Source organism: Scyliorhinus torazame, chromosome 9 (assembly GCF_047496885.1).
Source record: "Scyliorhinus torazame isolate Kashiwa2021f chromosome 9, sScyTor2.1, whole genome shotgun sequence".
In the NCBI taxonomy this organism is placed as follows: domain Eukaryota; kingdom Metazoa; phylum Chordata; class Chondrichthyes; order Carcharhiniformes; family Scyliorhinidae; genus Scyliorhinus; species Scyliorhinus torazame.
The window spans coordinates 259,062,239-259,088,721 of record NC_092715.1 but is presented as its reverse complement, the minus strand read 5'-3'; the positions used below and the strand labels follow the sequence as shown (position 1 = coordinate 259,088,721).

Below are 26,483 nucleotides of genomic sequence, written 5' to 3'. Positions count from 1 at the left end.
CCAATCAGACCGCCCCGAGATGTCGCAACATTCGAAATGGAACGTTAGCCTGGAATTCCCACCGATGTGTCAACGGAAGTTTAAAAAAAAAATCCCTGATTTAATGCAATAAATTATTTTATTTATTCTGTACTAGTGACACTTATAACCATATTAACATTGCCGTTACATTACAATCTCCAGCAATATGACCTTTGGGTGGAGTTGTGTTGTGCTGAGCGATATTTTTTTGCGGAGAGAAGTGGAGCAAAGGGCACAACCGGGGGGGGGGGGGGATTTTACTGAGTTTCATTGATTTGTCCTCATGACTCCTTCCCCCCCCCCTCCCATAGCTCAAACCGTCAGCCACCCAACTGGTCACCAGGCCGTTTCCTGCACCTTGTCACTTACGGTCCTGAAGATGTTGCAAAACACGGGGTAAGCTGAATCTTAAGCAAACGTGTGGCCACTTTATATATTTTAGCCAAAAGAGAGAGGGAAAGGGGGAGAGGGGTAAACCGGGCAGGATAACTGCACCAAAGTTTGCTGATTTTTTTTGATGAAGTATTTACTGTTCCTGCACTCTGTTCTGTTGGAAGTTTACAATCTTTTCCCTCCCTTCAAGTTACAAGTAGTCTTTTTTAAAGAAAAGCAGTGATGTCAAAGCAACATTTATAGTTCCAAGTTTCAGTATAAGGTTGTAAAATCAATATGTGGAAAGCCCTTAAAATAATGAGGCCTCTGATAGTTTTACGTCTGGAATGTGTTATCTGATTAGGTGGGGTTGGTACAACAGCTATTAACTTCCTTATAGGAATTCAAGGAAAGTAACAAAAGGATTTGGAATAATTGCTGTACACAAAAGGCATTAGGAAGACAAATAATGGGACTGTGAGCAAGGAGAGCTGATGTAGGTCTTTATACTGCATTCCAAAACATTTTAACAGTTACTATTTGGACCTTTGTGTTGGTCATGTAAGCAAGATATTTAACTTGATCAAAACAGTCAGAAGTGCAGAACCCTAGGGCAGCACGGTGGTGCAGTGGGTTAGCCCTGCGGCCTCACGGTGCCGAGGTCCCAGGTTCGATCCCGGCTATGGGTTACTGTCCGTGTGGAGTTTGCACATTCTCCCCGTGTTTGCGTGGGTTTCGCCCCCACAGTCCAAAGATGTGCAGAGTAGGTGGATTGGCCATGCGAAATTGCCCCTTAATTGGGAAAAATTAATTGGGCACTCTAAATTTAAAAAAAAAAGTTCAGAACCCAAAAGCAAAATACAACATGAAAAATAAAGTTATAAATGCAAGGTTAAAAAATAACATTGTTTCATCCGACAAATGGCTCAGGCCTGTATCAAAAGTAGCCAATTCTGTTCTGATCACCTTTGAAGGGGGAAAATTCCCTGTATTTTTAAAAATTCATTGACGGGACGTGGGCACATAGACACATAGAAGATAGGAGCAGGAGGAGGCCTTTTGGCCCTTCGAGCCTGCTCCACCATTTATCACGATCATGGCTGATCATCCAACACAATAGCTTAATCCTGCATTCTCCCCATAGCCTTTAATCCCATTCTCCCCAAGAGAATTGCTGGTTAAGCCAGCATTTATTGCCCATCCCTAGTTGCCCTTCAGAAGGTGGTGGTGAGTCGAATTCTTGACCTGCTGCAGTCCGAGGTGCAGGTACACCCACAGTGCTGTTAGGGAGGGAGTTCCAGGATTTTGTCCCAGGGACAGTGAAGGAACGGCGATATATTTCCAAGTCAGGATGGTGAGTGACTTGGAGAAGAATATGCAGGTGGTGGGCTTCTCGAGTATCTGCTGCACTTGGCCTTCTAGATGGTAGTGGTCGTGGGTTTGGAAGGTGCTTGTTGAATTACTGCAGTGCATCCTGTACATAGTACACACAGCTGCCACTCTGCATCGGTGGTGGAGGGTTTAAATGTTTGTGTTAGGAGGAGTAATCAAGTGGGCTGCTTTGTCCTGGATGGTGTGGAGCTTCTTGAGAGTTGTTGGAGCTGCACTCATCCAAACAAATGGAGAGTATTCCATCACACTCCTGACTTGTGCCTTGGAGATGGTGGTCAGGAGGTGAGTTACTTACCCTAGGATTCCTAGTCTTTGAACTGCAGTGGTAGCCAAAGTATTACTATGGCTAGCTAGCCTAGTTCAGTTTCTGATCAATGTTAACCCCCAGGATGTTGATTGTGGGGGATTTAGCGATGGTAATGCCATTGAATGTCAAGGGGTGATGGTTAGATCCTCTCTTGTAGGAGGTGGTCATTGCCTGGCATGTTTGTGGTGCAAATGTAACTTGCCACTTGTCAGCCCATGCCTGGATATTGTCCAGGTCTTGCTGCATTTGGACATGGACTCCTTCAGTATCTGAGGAGTCGCAAATCATGCAGTCATCTGCAAACATCCCCACTTTTAACCTTATGATGGAAGGCAGGTTACTGATGAAGTAGCTGAAGATTGTTGGGCCTAGGACGCTACCCTGATGACCTCCTGCAGTGATGTCTTGGAGCTGAGACGATTGCCCTCCAACCACCACTCCCATTTTCTTTTGTGCCAGGTGTGACTCCAACCAGCAGCGAGTTTTCCCCCTGATTCTCATTGACCCCAGTTTAGCTCGGGCTCCTTGATGCCATACTCAGTCAAATGCTTAGCTGGTTACAGCATTGAGTAACTGAGTCGTACAAACTATGCAAACCCCAAACAGAATGCTTGTTGAGTTAACTGATCTCAGACAGGGTTGGTGGTGAGGTGGGACTGGACTCCATTTGCCAGTTATGGGGACAAATGCATGGCAGATGCAGTATAATGTAGAGAAATGTGATAGCAAAATCAGGATGACTAAGTTGAGAGAAGGGAGACCTGGGTGTCCTTGTACACCAGTCGCTGAAGGTAAGCATGCAGGTGCAGCAGGCGGCAAATGATAAGTTGACCTTTATAGCAGGAGGATTTGAGTACAGAAGCAGGGGTGTCTTGTTGAGACCCACACCTGGATAAATGTGTGCAGTTTTGGTCTCCTTATCTGAGGAAGGATGTTATTGCTCCAGAGGGAGTGCAGAGAATGGTTTACCAGACTGATTCCTGGGATGGCAGGACTGACTACAAGCAGAGATCGAGTCGGTTAGGAAAGGATTATTTGTATTCGCTGGAGTTCAGAAGAATGGGGGGGGGGGGGAGTGGTGGATTTCATAGAAACCTGTAAAATTCTTTTTTAAAAATAAATTTAGAGTACCCAATTCATTTTTTCCAATTAAGGGGCAATTTAGCGTGGCCAATCCACCTAGCCTGCACATCTTTGGGTTGTGGGGGCGAAACCCATGCAAACACGGGGAGAATGTGCAAACTCCACATGGACAGTGACCTAGAGCTGGGATCGAACCTGGGACCTCGGCGCCGTGAGGCAACAGGGCGAGCCCACTGCACCACCGTTGCTGCCCTAGAAACCTATAAAATTCTAACAGGACTGGACAGGGTAGATGCAGGAAGGATGTTCCAAATGGTGGGGAGTCCAGAACCAAGGGTCGCAGCTTATTGATATGGGGTAAACCATTTAGGACAGAGATTGGGAAAGTGGTGAGCCTGTGGAATTCCCTACCACAGAAAGTAGTTGAGGCCAAAGCATTGTATGTTTTCATGAAGGAATTAGATATAGATTCTGGGATGAAATGGATCAAAGGATATGGGGGGGAAGGCAGGAACAGGCGATTGAGTTGGATGGTCAGCCATGACCAGGAGAATGGCAGAGCAGGCTTGAAGGGCTGAATGGCCTATGTTTCTATGTTATGTTTAACCAGGTATCCTTGCTGGAAGTGGCTACACCACTGGGCTTGGCTGTGATTTCCTGTACTCCATTTATGCATCCTTCCTCACAGGGGAACATTTCAGAAATGTTTTTCAAGGTAATCCAGTGGATACGGAACAGGAAAAAACAGGTAATCTGATGCTAACGGGAGAGGCATGCCCTCTGAAGACCGTAAGAGAGATAGGTGTGGACTTGAAAAGCAGGAAAGAAACAGTCATCTTGAAAATAATGTCAAAAGGGGCAGCGCAGTGGTTAGCACTGCTGCCTCAGGGCGCCAAGGTCCCAGGTTCGATCCCAGCCCCGGGTCACTGTCCGTGTGGAGTTTGCACACTCTCCCCGTGTCTGCGTGGGTCTCACCCCCACAACACACAGATGTGCAGGGTAGGTGGATTGGCCTCGCTAAATTGTCCTTTAATTATAAGTTTTTTAAAAATTGCGTTAATCGTTAATTGCACCAGATCATAGATGGTCTCGAGCAACCAAAGAGTACTGCAGTCCTTCAAAGTACACTAATTTAGAAATGTTAACCAGTGTAGCCTGTGTGCTTGATTTACTTTGCATGAATTATATGTGTTATGCATGGATATGGGCAATTGTCAAGTGTATGATTACCGCATGTCACTCAGTGGTCATCAGTGACATAGTTTAATCAGGCTAGCTTTAACAGTGAGCATTGATAACACAGTTGACCATCTATTTTCCATTCGGAAGCTGTTGGATGGTTTGGTGGCTGGGTGCAAGAGGTAGTGGGAAGAGACTTTAAAAAGAAAAAAAAATCTTTCATGGGCTGAGAGTATCGCTGGCAAGGCCAGCATTAATGACCGCAAGAAGTTGGTGGCGGTGAGCTGCCTTCTTGAGCAATTGCAGACGATACGATGTAGGTACGCCCACAGTACTGCTTGGAAGGGACGTTGCAGGATTTCGATCCGGCCACCGTGAAGGATCAGCGATAAAGTATCATGTCAGGATGGTGTGTGACTTGGGATCGGGGGCGATGGGGGAACAGTAGGTGGTGGTGTTCCCATGCACCTGCGGGCGATTGAGGCCGTGAGTTTGGAAGGTGCTGTCCAAGGAGGCTTGGGGAGTTGCTGCAGTACATCTTGTAGATGGTACACACGGCTGCCACTGTGCACCTGTGTTGGAGGGAATGAGCATAAACAGCAGCAAAGACCAGTTGCACAAAATGGCCTATTTCTGTGCTCTGAGGTTTGTGTTTCAAAATTGGTTTGTTTCAGTTTTGAATTTGATGTAATGTTATTGATTAACAAGTGCCCTGATTGCATCATAGGCATGGGGGCTGTTGAGATACATTTATTTTATCCCATCCTTAAATTACAAAGCCAATGCACAGAGTGGACAGGCCAAACCCGTAACCATCTCATTGCTTGCTCCAAAAACCAATTCAAATCAAAGCCAATTCATGGTCTCCACACGAGAGACGTACAAGATCCAAGCTGACAAGAAAACACCTCATCTTGGGCTTCATCTGACTTCCGGTGACCGGGATGTGCTGAGCGGTCGCACAAAAGGTGGCTCTCCTTCTAGAAACTCGAATTTCAACCCAGAATAGCCCACTGATTTCAGGAGAAAAACCCCGCTCCCTCCTCCAACAACACCAAGACATGCCAGGCAGCATCAACCTGAGGGGCCAAAAAGACAAACGGGGCGATGATATCCTGGCCACACCTGAGCGGGAAGGACCACGGATCGTACGTAGGGCTTCCGTCTGATGAACGAATGGAGGGAATTCCTAACGCAGGAACTCCCAAGAGCTCAACGCTGCCATCAAAATGGAGTACGAAGTCTTACAACACCAGGTTAAAGTCCAACAGGTTTGTTTCGATGTCACTAGCTTTCGGAGCGCTGCTCCTTCCTCAGGTGAATGAAGAGGTCTGTTCCAGAAACATATATATAGACAAATTCAAAGATGACAGACAATGCTTGGAATGCGAGCATTAGCAGGTGATTAAATCTTTACAGATCCAGAGATGGGGTAACCCCAGGTTAAAGAGGTGTGAGTTGTGTCAAGCCATGACAGTTGGTAGGATTCCGCAGGCCAGATGGTGGGGGATGAATGTAATGCGACATGAATCCCAGGTCCCGGTTGAGGCCGCACTCCTGTGTGCGGAACTTGGCTATAAGCTTCTGCTCGGCGATTCTGCGTTGTCGCGCGCCCTGAAGGCCGCCTTGGAGAACGCTTACCCGGAGATCAGAGGCTGAATGCCCTTGACTGCTGAAGTGTTCCCCGACTGGAAGGGAACATTCCTGCCTGGTGATTGTCGCACGATGTCCGTTCATTCGTTGTCGCAGCGTCTGCATGGTCTCGCCAATGTATCACGCTTCGGGACATCCTTTCCTGCAGCGTATGAGGTAGACAATGTTGGCCGAGTCGCACGAGTATTACCGCGTACCCGGTGGGTGGTGTTCTCACGTGTAATAGTGGTATCCATGTCGATGATCTGGCACGTCTTGCAGAGATTGCCATGGCAGGGTTGTGTGGTGTCGTGGTCACTGTTCTGAAGGCTGAGTAGTTTGCTGCAAACATTGGTTTGTTTGAGGTTGCGCGGTTGTTTGAAGGCAAGTAGTGGGGGTGTGGGGATGACCTTGGCAAGATGTTCATCTTCATCGATGACGTGTTGAAGGCTGTGAAGAAGATGTTGTAGTTTCTCCGCTCCGGGAAAGTACTGGACGACGAAGGGTATTCTGTCGGTACATACTCGTGCGACTCGGCCAGCGTTGTCTACCTCATACGCTGCAGGAAAGGATGTCCCGAAGCGTGGTACATTGGCGAGACCATGCAGACGCTGCGACAACGAATGAACGGACATCGCGTGACAAATCACCAGGCAGGAATGTTCCCTTCCAGTCGGGGAACATTTCAGCAATCAAGGGCATTCAGCCTCTGACCTCCGGGTAAGCGTTCTCCAAGGCGGCCTTCAGGACGCGCGACAACGCAGAATCGCCGAGCAGAAACTGATAGCCAAGTTCCGCACACATGAGTGCGGCCTCAACCGGGACCTGGGATTCATGTCGCATTACATTCATCCCCCACCATCTGGCCTGCGAAATCCTACCAACTGTCCTGGCTTGATACAATTCACACCTCTTTAACCTGGGGTTACCCCATCTCTGGATCTGTAAAGATTTAATCACCTGCTAATGCTCGCATTCCAAGCATTGTCTGGCATCTTTGAATCTGTCTATATATATGTTTCTGGAACAGACCTCTTCATTCACCTGAGGAAGGGGCAGTGCTCCGAAAGCTGGTAACATCGAAACAAACCTGTTGGACTTTAACCTGGTGTTGTAAGACTTCGTACTGTGCTCACCCCAGTCCAACGCAGGCATCTCCACATCAAAATGGAAATGATGGTGATGGTGAAAGTGGCGGTAGCGGAGGCACCAGTCACCCTGCAGGCTATATTGGAAAAGACTTTAAGGTGGGCAGCACGGTGGCATTGTGGTTAGCACAATTTCTTCACAGCTCCAGGGTCACAGGTTTGATTCCGACTTGTCTGTGCGGAGTCTGCACATCCTCCCCGTGTGTGCGTGGGTTTCCTCCGGGTGCTCCGGTTTCCTCCCACAGTCCAAAGATGTGCAGGTTAGGTGGATTGGCCATGATAAATTGCCCTTAGTGTCCAAATTGCCCTTAGTGTTGGGTGGGGTTACTGGGTTATGGGGATAGGGTGGAGGTGTGGACCTTGGGTTAGGGTGCTCTTTCCAAGAGCCGGTGCAGACCCGATGGGCTGAATGGCCTCCTGCTACACTGTAAATTCTATGAAACCTATGAGACACAGGAAGCGACGATCAGGGTGCTGGAGAAGGTCGTGACCGACCAGAGCGATTGGATCGCCTCACTGGAGATGGAAATGGCAAGCTTTGTGGCGACGCAAGGGACACTAAGGGGGAGGAAGGTCGAGGACCAAGAAAATTTATCACACTGCCAGAACCTCCGCAGGGAACGGGGGGTAGGAATCCTACGGAGTATCTGGCTCAGTTGCTAGGCAAACTGATTGGAAGTGAAAGCTTCTCCAAACCTCCAGAAGTAGACAGAGCCCGCAGGTCACTCCAGCCAAAGCTCAAGACCGGGGAACAGCCGCAGGCCATCATCGCGAAACTGCACCAGTTCCAAGACCGGGAAAGGATCTTACTCCTGCCTGACTCGCTTTATTGACAGCATGGTAGCACAGTGGTTAGCACTGTTGCTTTGCAGCACCAGGAATCAGGGTTCGGTTCCCAGCTTGGGTCACTGTCTGTGCGGAGTCTGCACGTTCTCCCCGTGTCTGCGTGGGATTCCTCCTGGTGCTCCGGTTTCCTCCCACAAGTCCCGAAAGACGTGCTGTTCGGTGGATTGGACATTCTGAATTCTCCCTCTGTGTGCCGGAATGTGGCGATGAGGGGATTTTCACAGTAACTTCATCACACTGTTAATGTAAACCTACTTGTGACACTAACAAAGATTATTATTACTTGTGCTTTGTCGCTATTTTGTCGTTGATCTCTTATTGGCTGCATAAGGAATATTACTTATTTTTACTTTAACAATTTTGTGAGGATTGATTACAATCTTACAGTATGGCACACAGCTACGAATCTTAGGTTACAACCATTTAAAATGCTTGGCATCCCAGATTTGAACAGTGCTGGCGATTGTGGTGAAGACCATAATGTTGTTGTACAGCAAGCTTTTTATTGAGGTCGTGTGTATTTCAATTGTCATTGTTCAAAATGGAGAAGAAGCAACAGAAAGTGAATGAATTGGTAGCTAGTTTTATTGTCCGAATAATGACTGGAGCACCAACGTGCTGGCCAATGTTCTCTTAAGGGTATGCCGTTAGCCTTGTGGAATTCATGTCTCCAAATAAAGGTGTATTCAAATAAAGAGGCAACGAGACAAATGAGCTTCTCCTTCAAAAGAAAATACACACCAGCAAATCTCCCGTGACATTGCTGAGGTTGAGTCAGAGGTTTACGCGAAGAGAAAGATGTTGGGGTGCACAGGGTAGTGCATGGATCTGGAAACGAGAGAGGTGCTTCAAGTATTTGAGGAGGAGACAGTGGGGCGATGGTATTATCAGTGAACTCGCAATCCAGAGACCTTGGTTCATGTTCTCAGGACGTGGGTTCAAATCCCACCATGGCAGCTGGCGGAAATTCAATTCAATTAATAAAATCGGGAGTTGAATGAAAGCCAATCTTCGCCATGGTGCCCCTGAAACTATCATCAATTGTTGTAAAAACCCACCTGGTTCGCTAATGTACTTTAGGGAATGGAATCTGCCATCTTTAGCCGGTCTGGCCTACATATGTCTCCAGACCCACAGGAATGGGATTGACGCTTAACTGCCCCTCTGAAGTGGCCGAGCGAGACACTCTGCTCAAGGGTACTTGGGGATGGGCAACAAATGACGGCCACATCCCGTGAAAAAATATATCGCTGTTCCTGCACTGTTGCTGGCTCAAAATCCTGGAATTCCCTAACAGCACAATGGGTGCACCTACACCACATGGACTGCAGCGTTCCAAGAAAGCAGCTCACCACCACTTTTTTTTTTTTAACTAAAATATTTTTATTGAGGCATTTATATAAACATTAATCACGAGCCACCACAAGAGTAAGAAACAGAAATCTCATACAAAATGAATTACTACCCGAACACCGCAAACCCCCCTCCCCCCCCCCACCTACCTTCCGCATTTTAACCCCAATATCCCCCCGCACTCCAGCAATTCCGTCTCCGGGCTACCAGGGAGGCAAACGTCAGCCACTCTCAGCCCCTGGACTCCCAGGTCTTCCAACACTCCGAATATCGCCACTTCTGGGCTCGGGGTCACCTTCACCTTCAGCACCTTAGACATAACATCCACGAACCCCTGTTAGAACCCCTTCAGGTATGACATGATCAAAATGTGTAAACATGGTTTACGGGCCACCCTGTGCACGGCCCATACATCCCCTCCACCCCCACAAAGAACCTACTCATCCTGGCTAATGTCATATGTGTCCTGTGAACTACCTTAAATTGGATAAGGCTAAGCCTCGTGCATGACCAAGATGCACTCACCCTCCTCCGAGCCCTCTCCCACAACCCTGCCTCCATTTCCCCGCTCAGCTCCTCCTCAATTTCCTCTTGACTTCTATCGGGGCTCGCTCCCAGTCCGTTAACTCCTTGTAAACTTTGGACACCAACTTGTCCTGTGGTCCTGGGGCGGCAGATCGGGAAAAGTTTCTTCACATGGTCCCTGACCTGCAAATAGCAGAACCCATTCCCAATGGGCAGCTTATATTCCTCCTCCAATTCCTCTAAACTCGAAAGGCTGCCGCCCACAAACAGATCTCCAAACCGCTTGATCCCTGCCCGTCGCCACCCCCGAAACCCCACATCCAAACCCCTCAGTGCAAATCTATGGTTCCCGCAAATTGGTGCCCACATCGAGGCACCTTCCAAATGCTACCGCCACTATCCCCACACCCGCAAGGTCGCGACCGGTACCGAGCTCGTGGAGTACCTGGCTGGCGGGAATAGCAGAGACGCCATCAACAATGCCCCCAGAATCGTAGCGCTGCAAGAGGCTGCCTCCATCCGCCCCCACACCGACCCCTCCCCCACTACCTAGTTCCTTACCATAGCAATTGCTAATAATAATTCATTTTGTTTGGCAAGACAGTCATACCCCCCCCCCCTTTCTCAACCCGTGGGGTTTTCCCCATCCGCACAAACCCAGAGGTCAACAAATTAACTCATTTTCACAGTCTGCACCCGCCCCGCCAATGATAGCGGCAACACATCCCACCTCTTGAAATCCCCCCTCATCTGTTCCACCAACTGTGCCAGATTCAATTTGTGAAGTTGTTCCCATCCCCGCGCCACCTGGATGCCCAAGTATCTGAAGCTCGCCCCCACCACCTTAAACGCAGCCCGCTCACCCCAGCCTTGTCCCACGGTGTAACCCAAAGTAGCCCGAGCTCACCCGGTCCGTCCGTACGCTCGCTCCCGGCACCCTATACAACAAACCCCTGCCCGAACCCCAATCATCCTAACACTTCCAACAGATAGTCCCACTCCACCTGATAGAACACCTCCGCGAGCAGCACGGTAACGTAGTGGCTAGCACTGCTGCCTCGCGGCGCCGAGGTCCCAGATTCGATCCCGGCCCTGGGTCACTGTCCGTGTGGAGTTTGCATATTCTCCTCGTGTTTGCGTGGATTTCGCCCACACAACCCAAAAGATGTGCAGGTTAGGTGGATTAGCCATGTTAAATTGTCCCTTAATTGGAAAAAAATAATTGAGCACTCTAAAATTAAAAAAAAAACACCTCCGCGTCCACAACAACCACGTTTAGTATCACGTTTAGTAATCTCCGAACATTCGTCGACAGTTGCCTCCCCTTTACAAACGCTGCCTGGTCTTTAATCAAGACCTTTGCGAACAATTTGATGTCCGCTTATATCAACGAAACCGGGCGGTAGGACCCACCCTGTTCTGGATCTTTATCCTTCTTTAATAGTAAGGATATGGACGTCTGCGATAATGTAGAGGGGAACTCCCCCTTGTCCCTCGCCTCATTACATGCCCTCACCAGCAGGGGCCCCAGATTCCCAGCAAACTTCTGATAAAATTCTACAGGGATCCTGTCCAGGCCCGGGGCCTTCCCTGCCTGCATCGCCCCCATACCCTCCAGCACCTCAACCAGTCCAATGGGGGCCCCTAGCCCCTCCTCCAAGTCCTACTCCACCTCGGGGAACTCCAACCTGTCCAGGAGCCGCCGCATTCCCTCCCCCTCGGCCGACGGCTCCGATTCAAAAAGCCTCCTATAAAACTCATCGATCACCCCCACCGGGTCCAGTTCCACCCTTCCCCTCCCGTCCTTCACCCTCCCAATCTCCCTAACCGCCACCTGCTTCCTAAATTGGTGGGCCAGCATCCTACTCTCCTTCCCCTACTCATACACTGCCCCTTGGCCCTCCGCAACTGCCCCACTGCCTTCCCCGTGGACATCAACCCAACAACCCAAACTCCATCTGGAGCTTCTGCCTCTCCTTCAACAATCCTGCCTCCGGGGCCTCCGAATACCTCCTACCTACCCGCAGTATCACATCCATCAGCCTTGCCATCTCTGCTCGCTCCACCTTTTCCTTGTCACCTCTACATCCTGTCCCTCCGAGGGCATCAATATCACGTTTAGTAATCTCCGAACATTTGCCGACAGTTGCCTCCCCTTTACAAATCCAAAGTTGCGCCCGGATCAATATAAACTCCCCTCTGACCACTGCCTTGAGCGCCTCCCATAGCGGCCGACAACCACTACCATCTCAAGGGCAACTAGGGATGGATAATACATTCTGGCCTGGCCAGCGAGGCCCGCGTCCCTCAAATAAATAAATCAATCAAATTGGAATTGGAGGAAGAATGTAGTACATACTGCAAGTCGATCGAGAAATGCATCTGTTCCCCTCTTGTACCAAATCCATAAATAAATCTGTACTTGTCCTTGCATGAATAGACAATCCCTTGAATGTTGCTAGCGAGGTCAAATTTAGCTTGAGTTCACTCTACCTTGTTTTGCCTGTACACAAATTTACAGTCACTTCAATCATGCCTCCCTGGTTCTTGGTGCTGTCATCCCTCGGGTATTTTCCATCCCTCGAGATAAATGAAATTCGCGGAGCTTTCACATGACAAGACCTGGCATGCTCTGTGAATGCCTGTGATTGGCATTGGTGATGCTCACTAGGTGCCACAGGAGGTGTGAACGGAGGCGCTCCAGTTGCTAGCACTGTCTGTCTGGTGTATTCCGGAGTTGCAACTTGCTATCTGGTTACGGCTTTGAACGATTGTGCAGTTTTATAATATGACATTATACGATTAACGGTCTGTCGTCCTGCTTCATTGAAGGCCTCAAAAGTCCAATCACTTGTACTGGACCCACTGGATGGACTCATTCAGATTGAATTGAAACATAAAATGCTGGATAAACTCAGCCGGCCTGGCAGCACCTGAGGGGAGAGAGAAACATTTTCAGTCCGCGTGACTCTTCTTCAGAACTGAAGAGGGATAGAAATGGATTATATAGTGGGAAAGGGGGTGGAGCAGAATGGAAGGTCCGGCATGGGTCGGAGCTGAGGAGAGATGGAAAAAGATATCATGGACACAAGGTAAAGGGAGTGTTAACGGAGGAATAAAAAAAAAAAAAAAAAATTCCAATTAAGGGGCAATTTTTAGCGCGGCCAATCCACCTACCCTGCACATCTTTGGATTGTGGGGGTGAGACCCACGCAGACGCAGGGAGAATGTGCAAACTCCACACGGACAGTGACCCAGAGCCGGTTGTGTTAATGGTAGAATTAAGGATTAAAGAAGGTGCTGATAGTGGCAGTATTTTGCTTTTATTTCAGAGTTGAATTATTTTTGGGTCGTTGGTGGGGTTGGGCGAACACGCAGGTCCCATCACAAAAACAAATGTTTCCATTATGCAGATGAATATTTGACTTGAAAGATAATTTATAAATTGACAAAAATACTTTTTCAACATAATGATAATCTTTATTATTGTCACAAGTAGGCTTACATTAACACTGCAATGAATGGGCAGCACGGTGGCGCAGTGGTTAGCACTGTGGCCTCACGGCGCTGAGGTCCCAGGTTCGATCCCAACTCCGAGTCACGGTCCGTGTCGAGTTTGCACATTCTCCCCGTGTCTGCGTGGATTTCGCCCCCACAACCCAAAGATGTGCAGGGTAGGTGGATTGGCCACGCTAAATTGCCCCTCAATTGGAAAAAAATATTTGGGTACTCTAAATTAAAAAGAAACATTGCAATGAAGTTACTGTGAAAATCCCCGAGTTTGAATGGTACATTGTCCATGGTGGTACCAGCAAGGTGTAGATGATACGAAGGGGGCCGAAGGGCCTGTACTGCGCTGTATCGTTCTATGTTCCATGTTACTGGGGATCTGTTCAATGTGCATAGGTGGCTGAATGTCCACGCATAATGGCACCGAAGGAGGCCATTTGGACCACCAAGTCCAAATCTGCTCAGCTGGTGTCAGTCTATAGCCCTGTAGAGCAACCCAATCAGTCCCACTCCCCTGCTCTCTGCCCTGCAAGTTTATTTCCCTCAACTGCCCATTCAATTTTCTTTAGAAATCATCGATCATCTCTGATTCCACCATGGCCCTGGGCAGCGGGTTCCACGTCATTACCACTCGCTGCGTTTAAAAAAAAAACAAAAAAAAACTGCTTCTCCCTCCTGTATCTCTTGTCCAAAATCTTAAATGTGTGCCCTCTAGTCCTTGTACAACAACCTTTGTCTGCCTTGGTACCTGCAATATTTAGTGAATAAATCCCAGGAGTTTATTTAAAAACAATTAAGATTGCATTTGAGCTCGAGCCAGGTTATTTATGGGAAAACAGTCTGGAGCAAGTTTGTAGTTAAGCAGATAAGGAAACTTGTAAAAAAAAAACAATTTAGCCTCAGGCAGCACGGTGGCATAGTGGCTAGCACTGCGGCCTCGCGGCACTGAGGACCCGGGTTCGATCCCGGCTCTGGGTCACTGTCCGTGTGAAGTTTGCACATTCTCCCCGTGTCTGCGTGGGTCTCACCCCCACAACCTAGATAGACATGCAGGGTATGTGGATTGGCCTCGTTAAATTGCCCCTTAATTGGAAAAATAATTGGGTTGTCTGAATTATATTTTAAAAAACTTTATCATAGAATTTACAGTGCAGATGGAGGCCATTCGGCCCATCGAGTCTGCACCGGCCCTTAAATTTTAAAAAGAAATTGACCCGCCTGCCTCTTCCAATTATTGAAACGTCCTCTTTTCTTTTACATCCCTGTTTCCTGAGCGAGTAAGATGGCAACCTGTCCCCAGGACTTTGCTGGTGCCAGTCTGTAGTCTGGTCATCAGGGGATGTATGAGACTAGCCTGGGGTTTCTGTGTCCCTAGATCATCTGAGGAATTAATGTTTATATGTTGGAACTTGAGGTTTGCCAGTCTGCTGTCTATTGTATTGTAATTTCAAGTTGAGGGTCCTGAGTAATGACACTGACGTTTTCCTGCGAATGGAATCCAAGGTCATGGTTCTATCATTGTTCATGATGCTCAGAGGTTCTCCAGAGTTTGCCTTTGGGGCTGTGAAAGCGGTAGATATAAATTTTACTTGTGAAGTGCCAGTGAAAGTAATATAAAACGTTTCAGTCACACACAAAGGAATTTCTGTAGTTATTGGTGCTGATGAAAGTACAGTCTGACCCTTCAGCCCTGCTGTGAAATCAGGAGGGGTTAAACAAAATTGTCCTGTCTCCTCCCCCCCCCCCCCCCCCCCCAATCCTGCAGGGAAACCCTCCCAGACACAGGAGAACGTGCAAACTCCACACAGGCAGTCACCCAAGGGCGGAATTGAACCCGGGTCCTTGATGCTGTGAGGCAGCAGTGCTAACCAATGTGCCACCGTGCGGCCTGTTTTATTTGATAAAAATACAAGGTTCTGCCTAATGATGGTTAATAATGGCGAGAAGCCCTCCTGGCTTGTTCGCGGTCGGAAGCCTGGCGATAGCCCTGTGGGATGCGAAAGGCTGGAAGGGAATCCGGAGAGGAGTCAGAGAGCACAGAGTCTCACTCTATGCAGACGACCTGCTCCTCGATGTCTCGAAGCCACAGGAGGGACTGAAGGCAATACTGCAAATGCTGAAAGAGTTTGGAACCTCCTCGGACTATAAACTTAAACCTGGGCAAAAACGAGGCATTCCCAGTGAACCGAAAAGGGGGAGGGAGAGGACTGGAGGGGCTCCCGTTTAAAACGGCCCAGAATAGATTCCGTTACCTGGGGATCCAGATAGCCAGAGACTGGACACCGATCCACAAGTGGAACCTGACCAGCCTGCTGGAGGAAGTAAGAAAAGACCTTCAACGGTGAGGCTCACCTCCTCTCTCCCTGGCGGGAAGAGTGCAGACGATCAAGATGAATGTACTGCCAAGGTTCCTCTTCTTGTTTAGATCCATACCGATCTTCATCCCCAAGGCCTTTTTCCAAAATGTAGACATTCTAATCATGGTGTTTGTGTGGGGAGGATAAGAACCCGAGAATTCCCAAACCGACACTGCAAAGGGGGCTTGGCCTTCCGAAACGTACAATATTACCACTGGGCAGCAAAGGCAGAAAGAGTGAGGGGATGGGTACAAGAACCCGACACAGATTGAGTACAAATGGAGGATGTATCCTGTAAACGAACGACCATCCGGGCCCTGGCTACAGCAGCACTCCCATCCCCCTCAACAAGGTACACAACAAGCCCAGTGGTAGCAGCCACGCTGAGAACGTGGACCCAGTTGAGACACCGATTCGGGATAACTAAAATGTCCCCCATCTGCGGCAATCACAGATTCCCCCCAGCCATGCTGGATACCACCTTCAAAAGATGGAGGCAGGACGGTGGCACACTGACGGTCGGGGACTTCTACGTAGGGCGCAGACTGGTGACACTGGACGAATTGACGAGGAAGTGGAAACTAGCAAAAGGACAGGAAATGAGACCCCTCCAAATAAAGCACTTCCTCCACAAAGAGACAGTGGGGTACCCCAGGGCCCCAGAAACCACACTACTAGAGGACCTGATAGGTACAAGCAGTGAGAAGTGGGGGGGCTATGTGGGAAAATAGCTACTGGATAGAGCTCGAACACCACTGGACGAGACCAGACAAAAATGGGAGGACGAACTGGGGACAGAGGTAGGATGGGGACTCTGGAGCGAAGCGCTGAGCAGGGCTAACTCCACCTCCTCCTGCGCAAGGCTAAGCCTAATGCAGCTCAAAGTGGTGCACAGAGCGCACCTGACCAGAACCCGAATGAGCAGGTTCTTCCCGGAGGTGGAGGACAAAAAGGGAACGGTGCCAGAGGGGCCCGGCCAAACACACGCACATGTTTTGGGCTTGCCCCAAGCTTGCTGGGTTCTGGACCACCTTCTCCGAGGCAATGTCCAACGTTGTGGGGGTGAGGGTGAAGCCATGCCCAATAGTGGCAATGTCTTGGGTATCGGAGCAGCCAGAGCTACACACGGGGAAGGGGGCCGACGCCCTTGCATTCGCTTCCCCGATCGCACGCCGGAGAATCCTGCTCGGCTGGCGATCGGCAGCACCACCCGAAGCTACAGACTGGCTCGCTGACCTCGGAATTTCTCCACCTGGAGAAGACTAAGTACGCCACCCGAGGGTCAGAGGAAGGCTTCCTGGACACTTTGGGGCAGTTCGTCGACCTGTTCCAAAACCTGTTCGAGGCCAGCAACGAGGAATAAGCTAAGATTAAAAAACCAAGATAGATGAGGTACCAAAGGACTGTGCAACCCTGGGGGTGGGGTGGGGGGGACGGGGGACGGAAGGAAGGGAAACCGAGGAGGGGAGGGCTACCTCTCCCCTCTTTCCCTGAAAACAAAAGAAAAACACCGCTGAAGCCGGGGGGGGGGGGGGGGGGGGGGGAGAAACTATCGACCGATCCAAAACATAGGGTCAGTTAAATGAAGGACAAAATGAACCTCTTTGTACAGTAAAGTAAATTAGCACGGGCCAGAAAAATATAATGGATATTTACAACTGTTTATAAATATGAGATGCCAATACAAAGATTTAAAAAAATATATATATTGGCGAGCAGCCTTCGCACGAGATGATGTAGAACTTCGGACGTCAAGCCTCCAGTCTAATGAGAAATATCACTGTATTGCAACAACAACAACTTGCATATATATAGCACCGCTGACTGCAGGAAACTGTTCAAAGGCTTTCCACTGGAGCCTAACCGAGCAAATGTTGACACTGAGTCACAAAAAGAGAGACTGGGGCAGATGATGAAAAGCTTGGCCAAAGAGAAAAGTTATTAAGGGGCGTCTTAAAGGAGGAGTGAGGGAGATAGAGAGGCGGAAGGGTTTAGAAAAGGGGATACCAGAACTTGCCATTCAGGCAGCTGAAGGATCAGCCGCCATTGATGGAGCGGTTGAAGTTGAGGATCTGCAGGAGGAGTGCAGAGAATCCGACGATTGCAGGGCCGGTGGAGGTTATAGCGGCTACGTGAATGCAAAGTGCTGCATTGGCAAAACATGAACGGTAGCAATTAACCAGCAGCGACTATGGGCTCTTTCCTGTTGGAGCAGATCTATTTCTGGCATTACTTACAGATAAAGCAATACTGATTCTGAACATCAGCATGTTAGACATTCAACCTAAATTATTTAGAAATATATTCATTTTTAACCAAGAGATTTCTGGATATGACTATAGAGTTGTGAATGTGCCATACAATACAAGTTCTTAAGTTTAACGTGCAGGTTCAGTCGGCAGTTAGGAAAGCAAATGCAGTGTTTGCATTCATGTCGAGAGGGCTAGAATACAAGACCAGGGATGTACTTCTGAGGCTGCATAAGGCTCTGGTCAGACCCCATTTGGAGTATTGTGAGCAGTTTTGGGCCCTGTATAGAATTTACAGTGCAGTAGGAGGCTATTTGGCCTATCGAGTCTGCACCAGCCCTTGTAAAGAGCACCCTACTTAAGCCCACACCTCCACACTATCCCCATAACCCAGTAACCCCACCTAACCTTTTTAGACATTAAGGGCAATTTAGCATGTCTAATCCACCTGACCTGCACATCTTTGGACTGTGGAGGAAACCGGAGCACCCGGAGGAAACCCACGCACACACGGGGAGAACATGCAGACTCCGCACAGTGACCCAAGCCGGGATCGAACCTGGGACCCTGGAGCTGTGAGGCAACAGTGCTAACCACTGTGCTGCCTTTAAAGAGAACGTATTGGAAAGGCTGGCTGTACTTAAAGTTGCTAAGTCACCAGAGTAAGGAAGGATGTGCTGGTCTTGAAAAAGATCCAGAGGGGGTTCACAAAAATGATCCCTGGAATGAACAGCTTGTCATATGAGAGACGGTTGAGGACTCTGGGTCTGTACTTGTTGGAGTTTAGAAGGATGAGGAGGGATCTTATTGAAACTTACAGGATACTGCGAGGCCTGGATAGAGTGGACGTGGAGAGGATGTTTCCACTTGTAGGAAAAACTAGAACCAGAGGACACCATCTCAGACTAAAGGGACGATCCTTTAAACAGATTTTTTTTAAAACTTAGAGTACCAATTATTTTTTTTTCCAATTAAGGGGCAATTTAGCGTGGACAATCCACCTACCCTGCACATCTTTGGGTTGTGGGGGTGAGAACCACGTAAACACGGGGAGAATGTACAAACTCCACACGGACAGTGACCCAGAGCCGGGATCGAACCCAGGTCCTCGGCGCCGTGAGGCAGCAGTGCTAACCACTGTGCCACCGTGCTGCTCTCCTTTAAAACAGAGATGAGGAGAAATTTCTTCAGCCAGAAGGTGGTGGATCTGTGGAACCCTTTGCCGCAGAAGGCTGTGGAGGCTAAATCACTGAGTGTCTTTAAGACAGAGATAGATAGGCTCTTGATCAATAAAGGGATCAGGGGTTATGGGGAGAAGGCAGGAGAATGCGGAGCAGACCCGAAGGGCCGAGTAGCCTAATTCTGCTCCTGTGTCTGATGGTCTTATGTTCTTATGTTCTTACGCGAGGTTAAGGCTACCAGATTCAAATTTGAGGCTGCGAAGATAATATGGGGGTCTTGTGGCATGATGGGTAACGTCCCTACCTCTGGGCCAGAACCTCCAGGTTCAAGTCCCACTTCAGGACCTAATGGCCATGGAAGGTGCGTCACAACAAGGCCAAACTCTCAATCTGTAAATCCTTCTGAAATACCTGATGACCGGGGGTAAGAGCAGGAGTGTTTCCTGGGCGGCCATCCTGCAGAAGGCCGCAACAAGCCAATGCAGTACCTTGCCAAGCTTAACCATGGTTCAATCACAAAGGTCCATGGTTAAGAAGGGCTTTTCAGGGCATAGTACCTGGAGAGAGGGAAAGACAGTGAATGCTCCAAGTTACTGTTGGATCGCTATCCTGTAAGTGTAAATGTAAAATGATATGGAGATGCCAGCGTTGGACCTGGTGTTGTAAGACTTTGTAAATGTAAAATGACACCACAGTCCTGATGACCATAGGCTGCACACTCCTTTGAGAGCTGACTGGTGGTGATTTAACCCGAGGCTCAGCACACTTCCGACGAGGATGGAGAAGCCGGGGTATTCATGAATGGCCTCAGCCGGTACGGGAATTGAACCTGTGCTCTTGGCGTCTCTCCGCATCACAAATCAGCTGTCCAGCCAACTGAGCTAGCCGACGCCCAAATGTGTACATAGCATAGAACCATCAAATTCCTATAGTTCAGAAGGAGGCCATTGAGTCTGCACCGATCCCTCTGAAGGAACACCTTACTTAAGCCCACTCCCCCCATCAATCCCCTAATTTACACATCTTTGGACACTAAGGGGCAATTTAGCGCGGCCAATCCACCTAACCACATCTTTGGACTGCGGGAGGAAACCGGAGCACCCGGAGGAAACCCGCGCAGGCACGGGGAGAAAATGCAAACTCCACACAGTCACACCGGGCCAGAATCGAACCCGGGCCCCTGACGCTGTTTTTAAAAAAAAAAAAATTAAAAAAAATTTAAGAGTACCCAATTATTTTTTTTCTCCAATTAAGGGGCAACTTAGCGTGGCCAATCCACCTACCCTGCACATCTTTGGGTTGTGTGAGTGAAACCCACGCAAACACGGGGAGAATGTGCAAACTCCACACGAACATCTGCCACGTTTCCTGGCGTAATCAATTAATTGTGCTTCAGAAATGTTACAAGTGGTTGTGAAGCACTCTGGGATGTCCTGAGGCTGTGAAGGGTGCTATGTTAATGTAGCTTCTGTTTTTAGCCCTTCAGATCAGCCACGTACTTCGTCGGCCAATTGCCAGAGCAAACAATCTTGATCTAGACTAGACTGAAGGATTAGTGTGTCTTTGAACTCTGCATTTTGCCATAATCCATTGTAGCGATAGTTTAAAAAATGGGGCAGATTTTATCCTCGCGGATTTTATTATTTCAAGGCCCCCTCATGTCATTCCCTCATCCAGCATTTGCGCTGACAGGTCCTCAGACAGTAGTGATGTTGGATCCCAAACTTTGGTGGCAGATACAAGTCTGGTGTATAACGAGCCAAACTCGCAGACACATTAAGTCATAAACCTATAATCAGTTTGCTTTGCACTTTGTAACGTGACCAGAGTTTTAATTTGCAGTTACATACTGCTGTAATGTTTTCCAGTTAGGCCAGATAGAACAGCTGCCAAAATGAGGTAGAGTTGTGAAGTTTCTGTGGCAGAGTTTGTGACGCCTTAATTTTGGGCTGGTTGTGGATCTGTCGTGGATCGTAGCCGTGTAAAAGCTTGACCTTCGACTGCCTGGAGCTAGCGAAGCTGACGTCATTGCTGCTTATGTTGCCCGACCTGGCCAGCCGGTTTACTAACTAATCCCAAATCAGTGGAGCAAAAACTTCAGCCATCATTAGCTTGTTACACATAATAACTCTTCCCCAGGACAGTGCATCAGTTCTAACTATTTCCTTACTGTAGGTTTCTAATCTTCAAAGAGAGGGCAGTCTGGTAGGCTAATGTTTAACCCATTTCTTTACTACACCCGAACGATTTAAAACGCTAAGCTGACCTCTGACTGATTTTTAAAAGTTCCCCTCCTGGGTTGATGAGGATTTCATCTTGAGGGCTGTCTTGAACTCCTGCACAGCATGAGCACTATATCGACACTCTTCACTGGTATTCGTGGCGTCGTATTTAATATTGCCCTCTTTTTGTTTGAAGTGTATTTTATCCACGCCCCTTGCAATGCCCGTTAAATGATGTTAGCTGATTACAACATAGAACGACCCTCGCTTCTGTACTCTGTGCCTTTCAAGCTTTCCCGTGTAATCACGTTCAGAGTGCTATATGAAGCGCTTTATTGGGTGAAAGAGGCGGCATCATTCCATTTGACCGTGCCCTCCAACATTGCGGGACAGCGCTGACCACCGGATTTCGTTATCAAACTCCCACACCAGGACTTGAGCACAAAGCTCAAGACTGTCACCCCAGTGAGGCACTGAGGGAGTGCTGCACTGTCAGAGGTGCCATCTTCTAAATGGCCTATTAAACCGAGGCTCCCTCTGCACACTCGGGCTGACCTGAAAGTCTCGTGGCACCGTTTTGAAGATGAGCAGGGGTGTTATCCCTGTTGTCCAGGGCAACATTTACCCTTCGTCCAACCTCACAGAAACAGATTATCTGGCCATTGTTGCATTGTTGTTTGTGGGATCTTGCTGTGTACCATTTGGCTGCCACTATTCCTACATTATCACAGTGACATGCTTTGAGGCCGCGGGTGCCAAATAAATGCAAGTTTTTTTCTCTTAGACTTCAGTCTAATTCGCTATTGCTGATTCTTGTTCATGGTTTGGGTTCTAATCTGTCCGCAGAGTTTTTTTAAACAATCCCTTGTCATGTATTCGATACACTTTTTTGCCCATTGGTTTTAACCCTCTGACTGATCAACCCTTTCTCTTGGGTTGGAGATGAAAATGTTTGTGTTATCAAACTGCTGGAGTTTGGCTCTCAATCTTTTCAAGATGCTCGACATCTAAATAAGGGGAGATAGATAGACATGTATTCAGTGAGCATGTCCGTTATGTGCATAGCAAGCTGCCACAAACGGTGGTCAGATAACGGACCAGATAGTGGCGTTCGTGGAAGGTATGTATTGACCAAGACACCAGGACGAATTCTTGCACTTCCTCAAGTCGTGCCGCCGGTTCAGATGGAACGCCTCATCTGAAGGGCGACACCTCTGACAGTGCAGCACTCCCTCAGGTCTTTATCAGGAATGCACGCCTCTGCTTTCTAAAGGCCTCGAGTGGAACCTCACAAAATTTGGACTCCGAGACAGAATGCTACAGTGAGCCAGCATAGACAGCCACGTTGGCCCACCTCATTCTTTTTTTAAAAAAAATAATTTTTATTAAAGGTTTTCCTAAAATATCTGCAACAAAATGAAAAAGAAACCCAACAGGGTTAAGTACAAAACACAGTCCAGAAAAACAACCCTCCATACCCCCCTCCTGTACATAAATAATAAATTAACATTAACACCCCGACTTAATACAACATGTATATATACCCCCTCAGACCCTCCAGTGTAAATAACAAAAAATAATAAAGTGACCCCCCCCCCCCCCCCCAATGTTGCTGCTGCCATTGACCAATGTCTATTGCTCTGCCAGGAAGTCTAAGAACGGTTGCCACACCGCCTAAAGAACCCTTGGACCGACCCTCTCAAGGCGAATTTCACCCTCTCCAACTTAATAAACCCCGCCATATCGCTGATCCTGGATTCCACGCTTGGGGGCCTCGCATCCTTCCACTGAAGAAGAATCCTTCTCCGGGCTACCAGGGACGCAAAGGCCAGAATTCCGGCCTCTTTCGCCTCCTGCACTCCCGGCTCCTCTGCCACCCCAAATATTGTGAGCCCCCAGCTCGGCTTGATCCTGGATCCTACCACCCTCGACACCGTCCTCGCTACGCCCTTCCAAAATTCCTCCAGCGCTGGGCATGCCCAGAACATGTGGGTGTGGTTTGCTGGGCTCCCTGAGCACCTAACACACCTGTCCTCACCCCCAAAGAACCTGTTCATCCTTGTCCCGGTCATGTGTGCCCTGTGCAGCACCTTAAACTGTATGAGGCTACGCCTCGCGCACGATGAGGAAGAGTTCACCCTCCCCAGGGCAGCTGCCCATGTTCCTTCCTCAATTTCCTCTCCCAACTCCTCCTTCCACTTACCTTTTACCTCCACCACCAAGGCCTCCTCCTCCTCCTGCATCACCTGGTAAGTTTCCGAGATCTTCCCCACTCCCACCCACCCCCCCGAGAGCACCCTGTCCTGTACTGTGTGTGGCAGCGGCCGCGGGAATTCCACCATCTGCCGCCTGGCAAGCGCCCTTACCTGTAAGCACCTGAAGGTGTTCCCCGGGGGGAGCCCGTACTTCTCCTCCAGCTCACCCAGGCTCGCGAACTTCCCGTCCACAAACCGGTCCCTCAACTTTCGTATCCCTGCCCTGTGCCACCCCGCAAACCCTCCACCTGTTCTTCCTGGGGCGAACCGGTGGTGCCCCCGTAATGGGGTCCCCGCCGAGGCCCCACTTCCCCCCTGTGCCGCCTCCACTGCCCCCAAATTTTGAGGGCAGCCACCACCACCGGGCCCGTGGTATACCTCCTTGGAGGGAGCGGCAGCGACGCCGTTGCCAGCGCCCCGAGACTCGTATCCACACACGACGCCGTCTCCAGCCTCTTCCATGCAGCCCCCTCCATCACCCACTTGCGCACCATCGTCGCATTGGCGGCCCAGTAGTATCCACAGAGGTTGGGCAGCGCCAGTCCCCCTCTATCTCTACTCCGCTCCAGGAACACCCTTCTCACCCTCGGAGTCCCTCGCGCCCACACAAACCCCATTATACTCCTGTTAACCCGCCTGAAAAAAGTCTTCGGGATAAACACGGGGAGGCACTGGAACAGGAACAAAAACCTTGGGAGCACTGCCATTTTGATTGACTGCACCCTACCCGCCAAGGACAGCGGCAACGCGTCCCACCTCTTGAACTCCTCCTCCATTTGCTCCACCAGCCTTGTAAAATTAAGCCTATGCAGGGCCCCCCCAGCTCCTGGCCACCTGGACTCCCAGATACCTGAAGCTCCTCTCCGCCTTTTTTAGTGGGAGCTCGCCAATCCCCCTCTCCTGGTCCCCTGGATGAACTACGAACAGCTCGCTCTTTCCCATGTTGAGCTTGTACCCCGAAAAGTCCCCAAATTCCCTAAGAATCCTCATTAACTCCGGCATTCCTCCCACCGGGTCCGCCACATACAGCAGCAGGTCGTCCGCATAAAGCGACACCCTATGCTCCTTCCCACCACGCACCAACCCTCTCCAGTTCCTCGACTCTCTCAGTGCCATAGCCAGGGGTTCAATCGCCAGTGCGAAGAGCAGGGGGGATAAGGGACTCGTCCCTCGGTGCAACTGAAAGTACTCTGACCTCCTCCTGTTTGTGGCCACGCTCGCCATCGGGACCTCATACAACAGCCTAACCCACCTGACAAACCCCTCCCCAAACCCGAACCTCTTCTGCACCTCCCACAGGCACCCCCACTCTACCCTATCGAAGGCTTTCTCAGCGTCCATCGCCACCACAATCTCCGCCGCCCCCTCCTTTGCCGGCATCATGATAACGTTCAAAAGCCTCCCTTTCACAAACCTCGTCTGGTCTTCGTGGATGATCTGCAGCACATAATTCTCAATCCTCGTGGCTAAGACCTACGCCAGCACCTTGGCATCTACATTTAGCAACGAAATCGGCCTGTACGACCCACACTGCAGGGGATCCTTGTCTCGCTTCAGGATCAAGGAGATCAGTGCCCGGGACATCGTCGGGGGCAAAGCCCCCCCTCCCTTGCCTCATTGAAGGTCCTAACTAACAGCGGGCCAAACAGGTCCATATATTTTTTTATAGAATTCGACCGGGAAACCGTCAGCCCCGGTGCCTTCCCCGCCTGTATGCTTCCTATCCCTTTGATCAGCTCCTCCAGCGACCTACCTCATTCTAATGTCAAACTAGCCTCCCTGTGGCTGATATGAACACAGAACTTTTTTTTTTAACATGATCTGGCGACCATTCCTATACTTTAGTTTGACATTATTGTTGGAGGAATAGCCAATATTACGATATCTCCACCAGAACCACCAATGTGTTTGTTCTATTTAAAATATTTCCATTGAGTGTAGACTGTTTAAGAGGATTTAAATTATTTCAGGTTGAATGTCCTATTATTTGATTATTTATCAGTGCAAATGCTGCTTATTAGATACTCTCTGTACGAGGGCAATACGGTGGCGCAGTGGTTAGCACTGCTGCCTACGGCGCTGAGGACCTGGGTCGAATCCCGGCCCCGGATCACTGTCCGTGTGGAGTTTGCACATTCTCCCCGTATCTGCGTGGGTCTCACCCCCACAACCCAAAGATGTGCAGGCCAGGTGGATTGGCCACGCTAAATTGCCCGTTAAGGCAATTAATTGGGAAAAAAATAATTGGGTACTTTAAATTTATAAAAGAAAGACAACTATCTTTGCAAATGTCAGAGACATCTTTTTAAAAAATAAGTTTATAGAGTACCCAATTCATTTTTTCCAATTAAGGGGCAATTTAGCGTGGCCAATCCACCTAGCCTGCACATCTTTGGGTTGTGGGGGTGAAACTCAGGCAGACACTGGGAGAATGTGCAAACTCCACACGGACAGTGACCCAGAGCCGGGATCGAACCTGGGACCTCGGCGGCGTGAGACTGCAGTGCTAACCCACTGCGCCACCGTGCCGCCCCATCAGAGACATCCTTGAGAGAGAGAGTATGTAACAGCAGACCATTTCTTAAACCACACTTGAAAATTCTCATCTCCGTACTTGGATATCTCCATGGCCGTGCCCACCTTTACTCTGCAATGTCCAACAACCCCCTCAGATCTGCAAACCTCCAATCCTGGCTTCTTGCATGTGATGAACGGTTACATTGCACCTCTCTGATTTTCGTCACTGCGCCTTCAGCTGTCAAGGCCCAAAGTTCTGTTATTCCCTTCCTAAACATGTCCGCCTCTCTCGACTTCCCACTCCAGCTTTTAAACCCTCCTTAAATCCTGCCTC

The 26,483-nt window shown here is 49.2% G+C and overlaps 1 protein-coding gene across 2 annotated transcripts in view; it reads left to right on the top strand.

Moving 5' to 3' along the window:
- Positions 1-243: 243 nt before the first annotated feature.
- The window catches only part of hsdl2 (hydroxysteroid dehydrogenase like 2), a 147,774-nt gene continuing 121,534 nt past the window's right edge, over positions 244-26,483 (top strand). For both annotated transcript variants that reach the window (XM_072517307.1, XM_072517306.1), the window contains exon 1: positions 244-417. In XM_072517307.1, the coding sequence (XP_072373408.1) occupies positions 305-417 (113 nt within the window). In that variant the 5' untranslated portion in view covers positions 244-304. The remainder of the gene's footprint in view (positions 418-26,483) is intronic.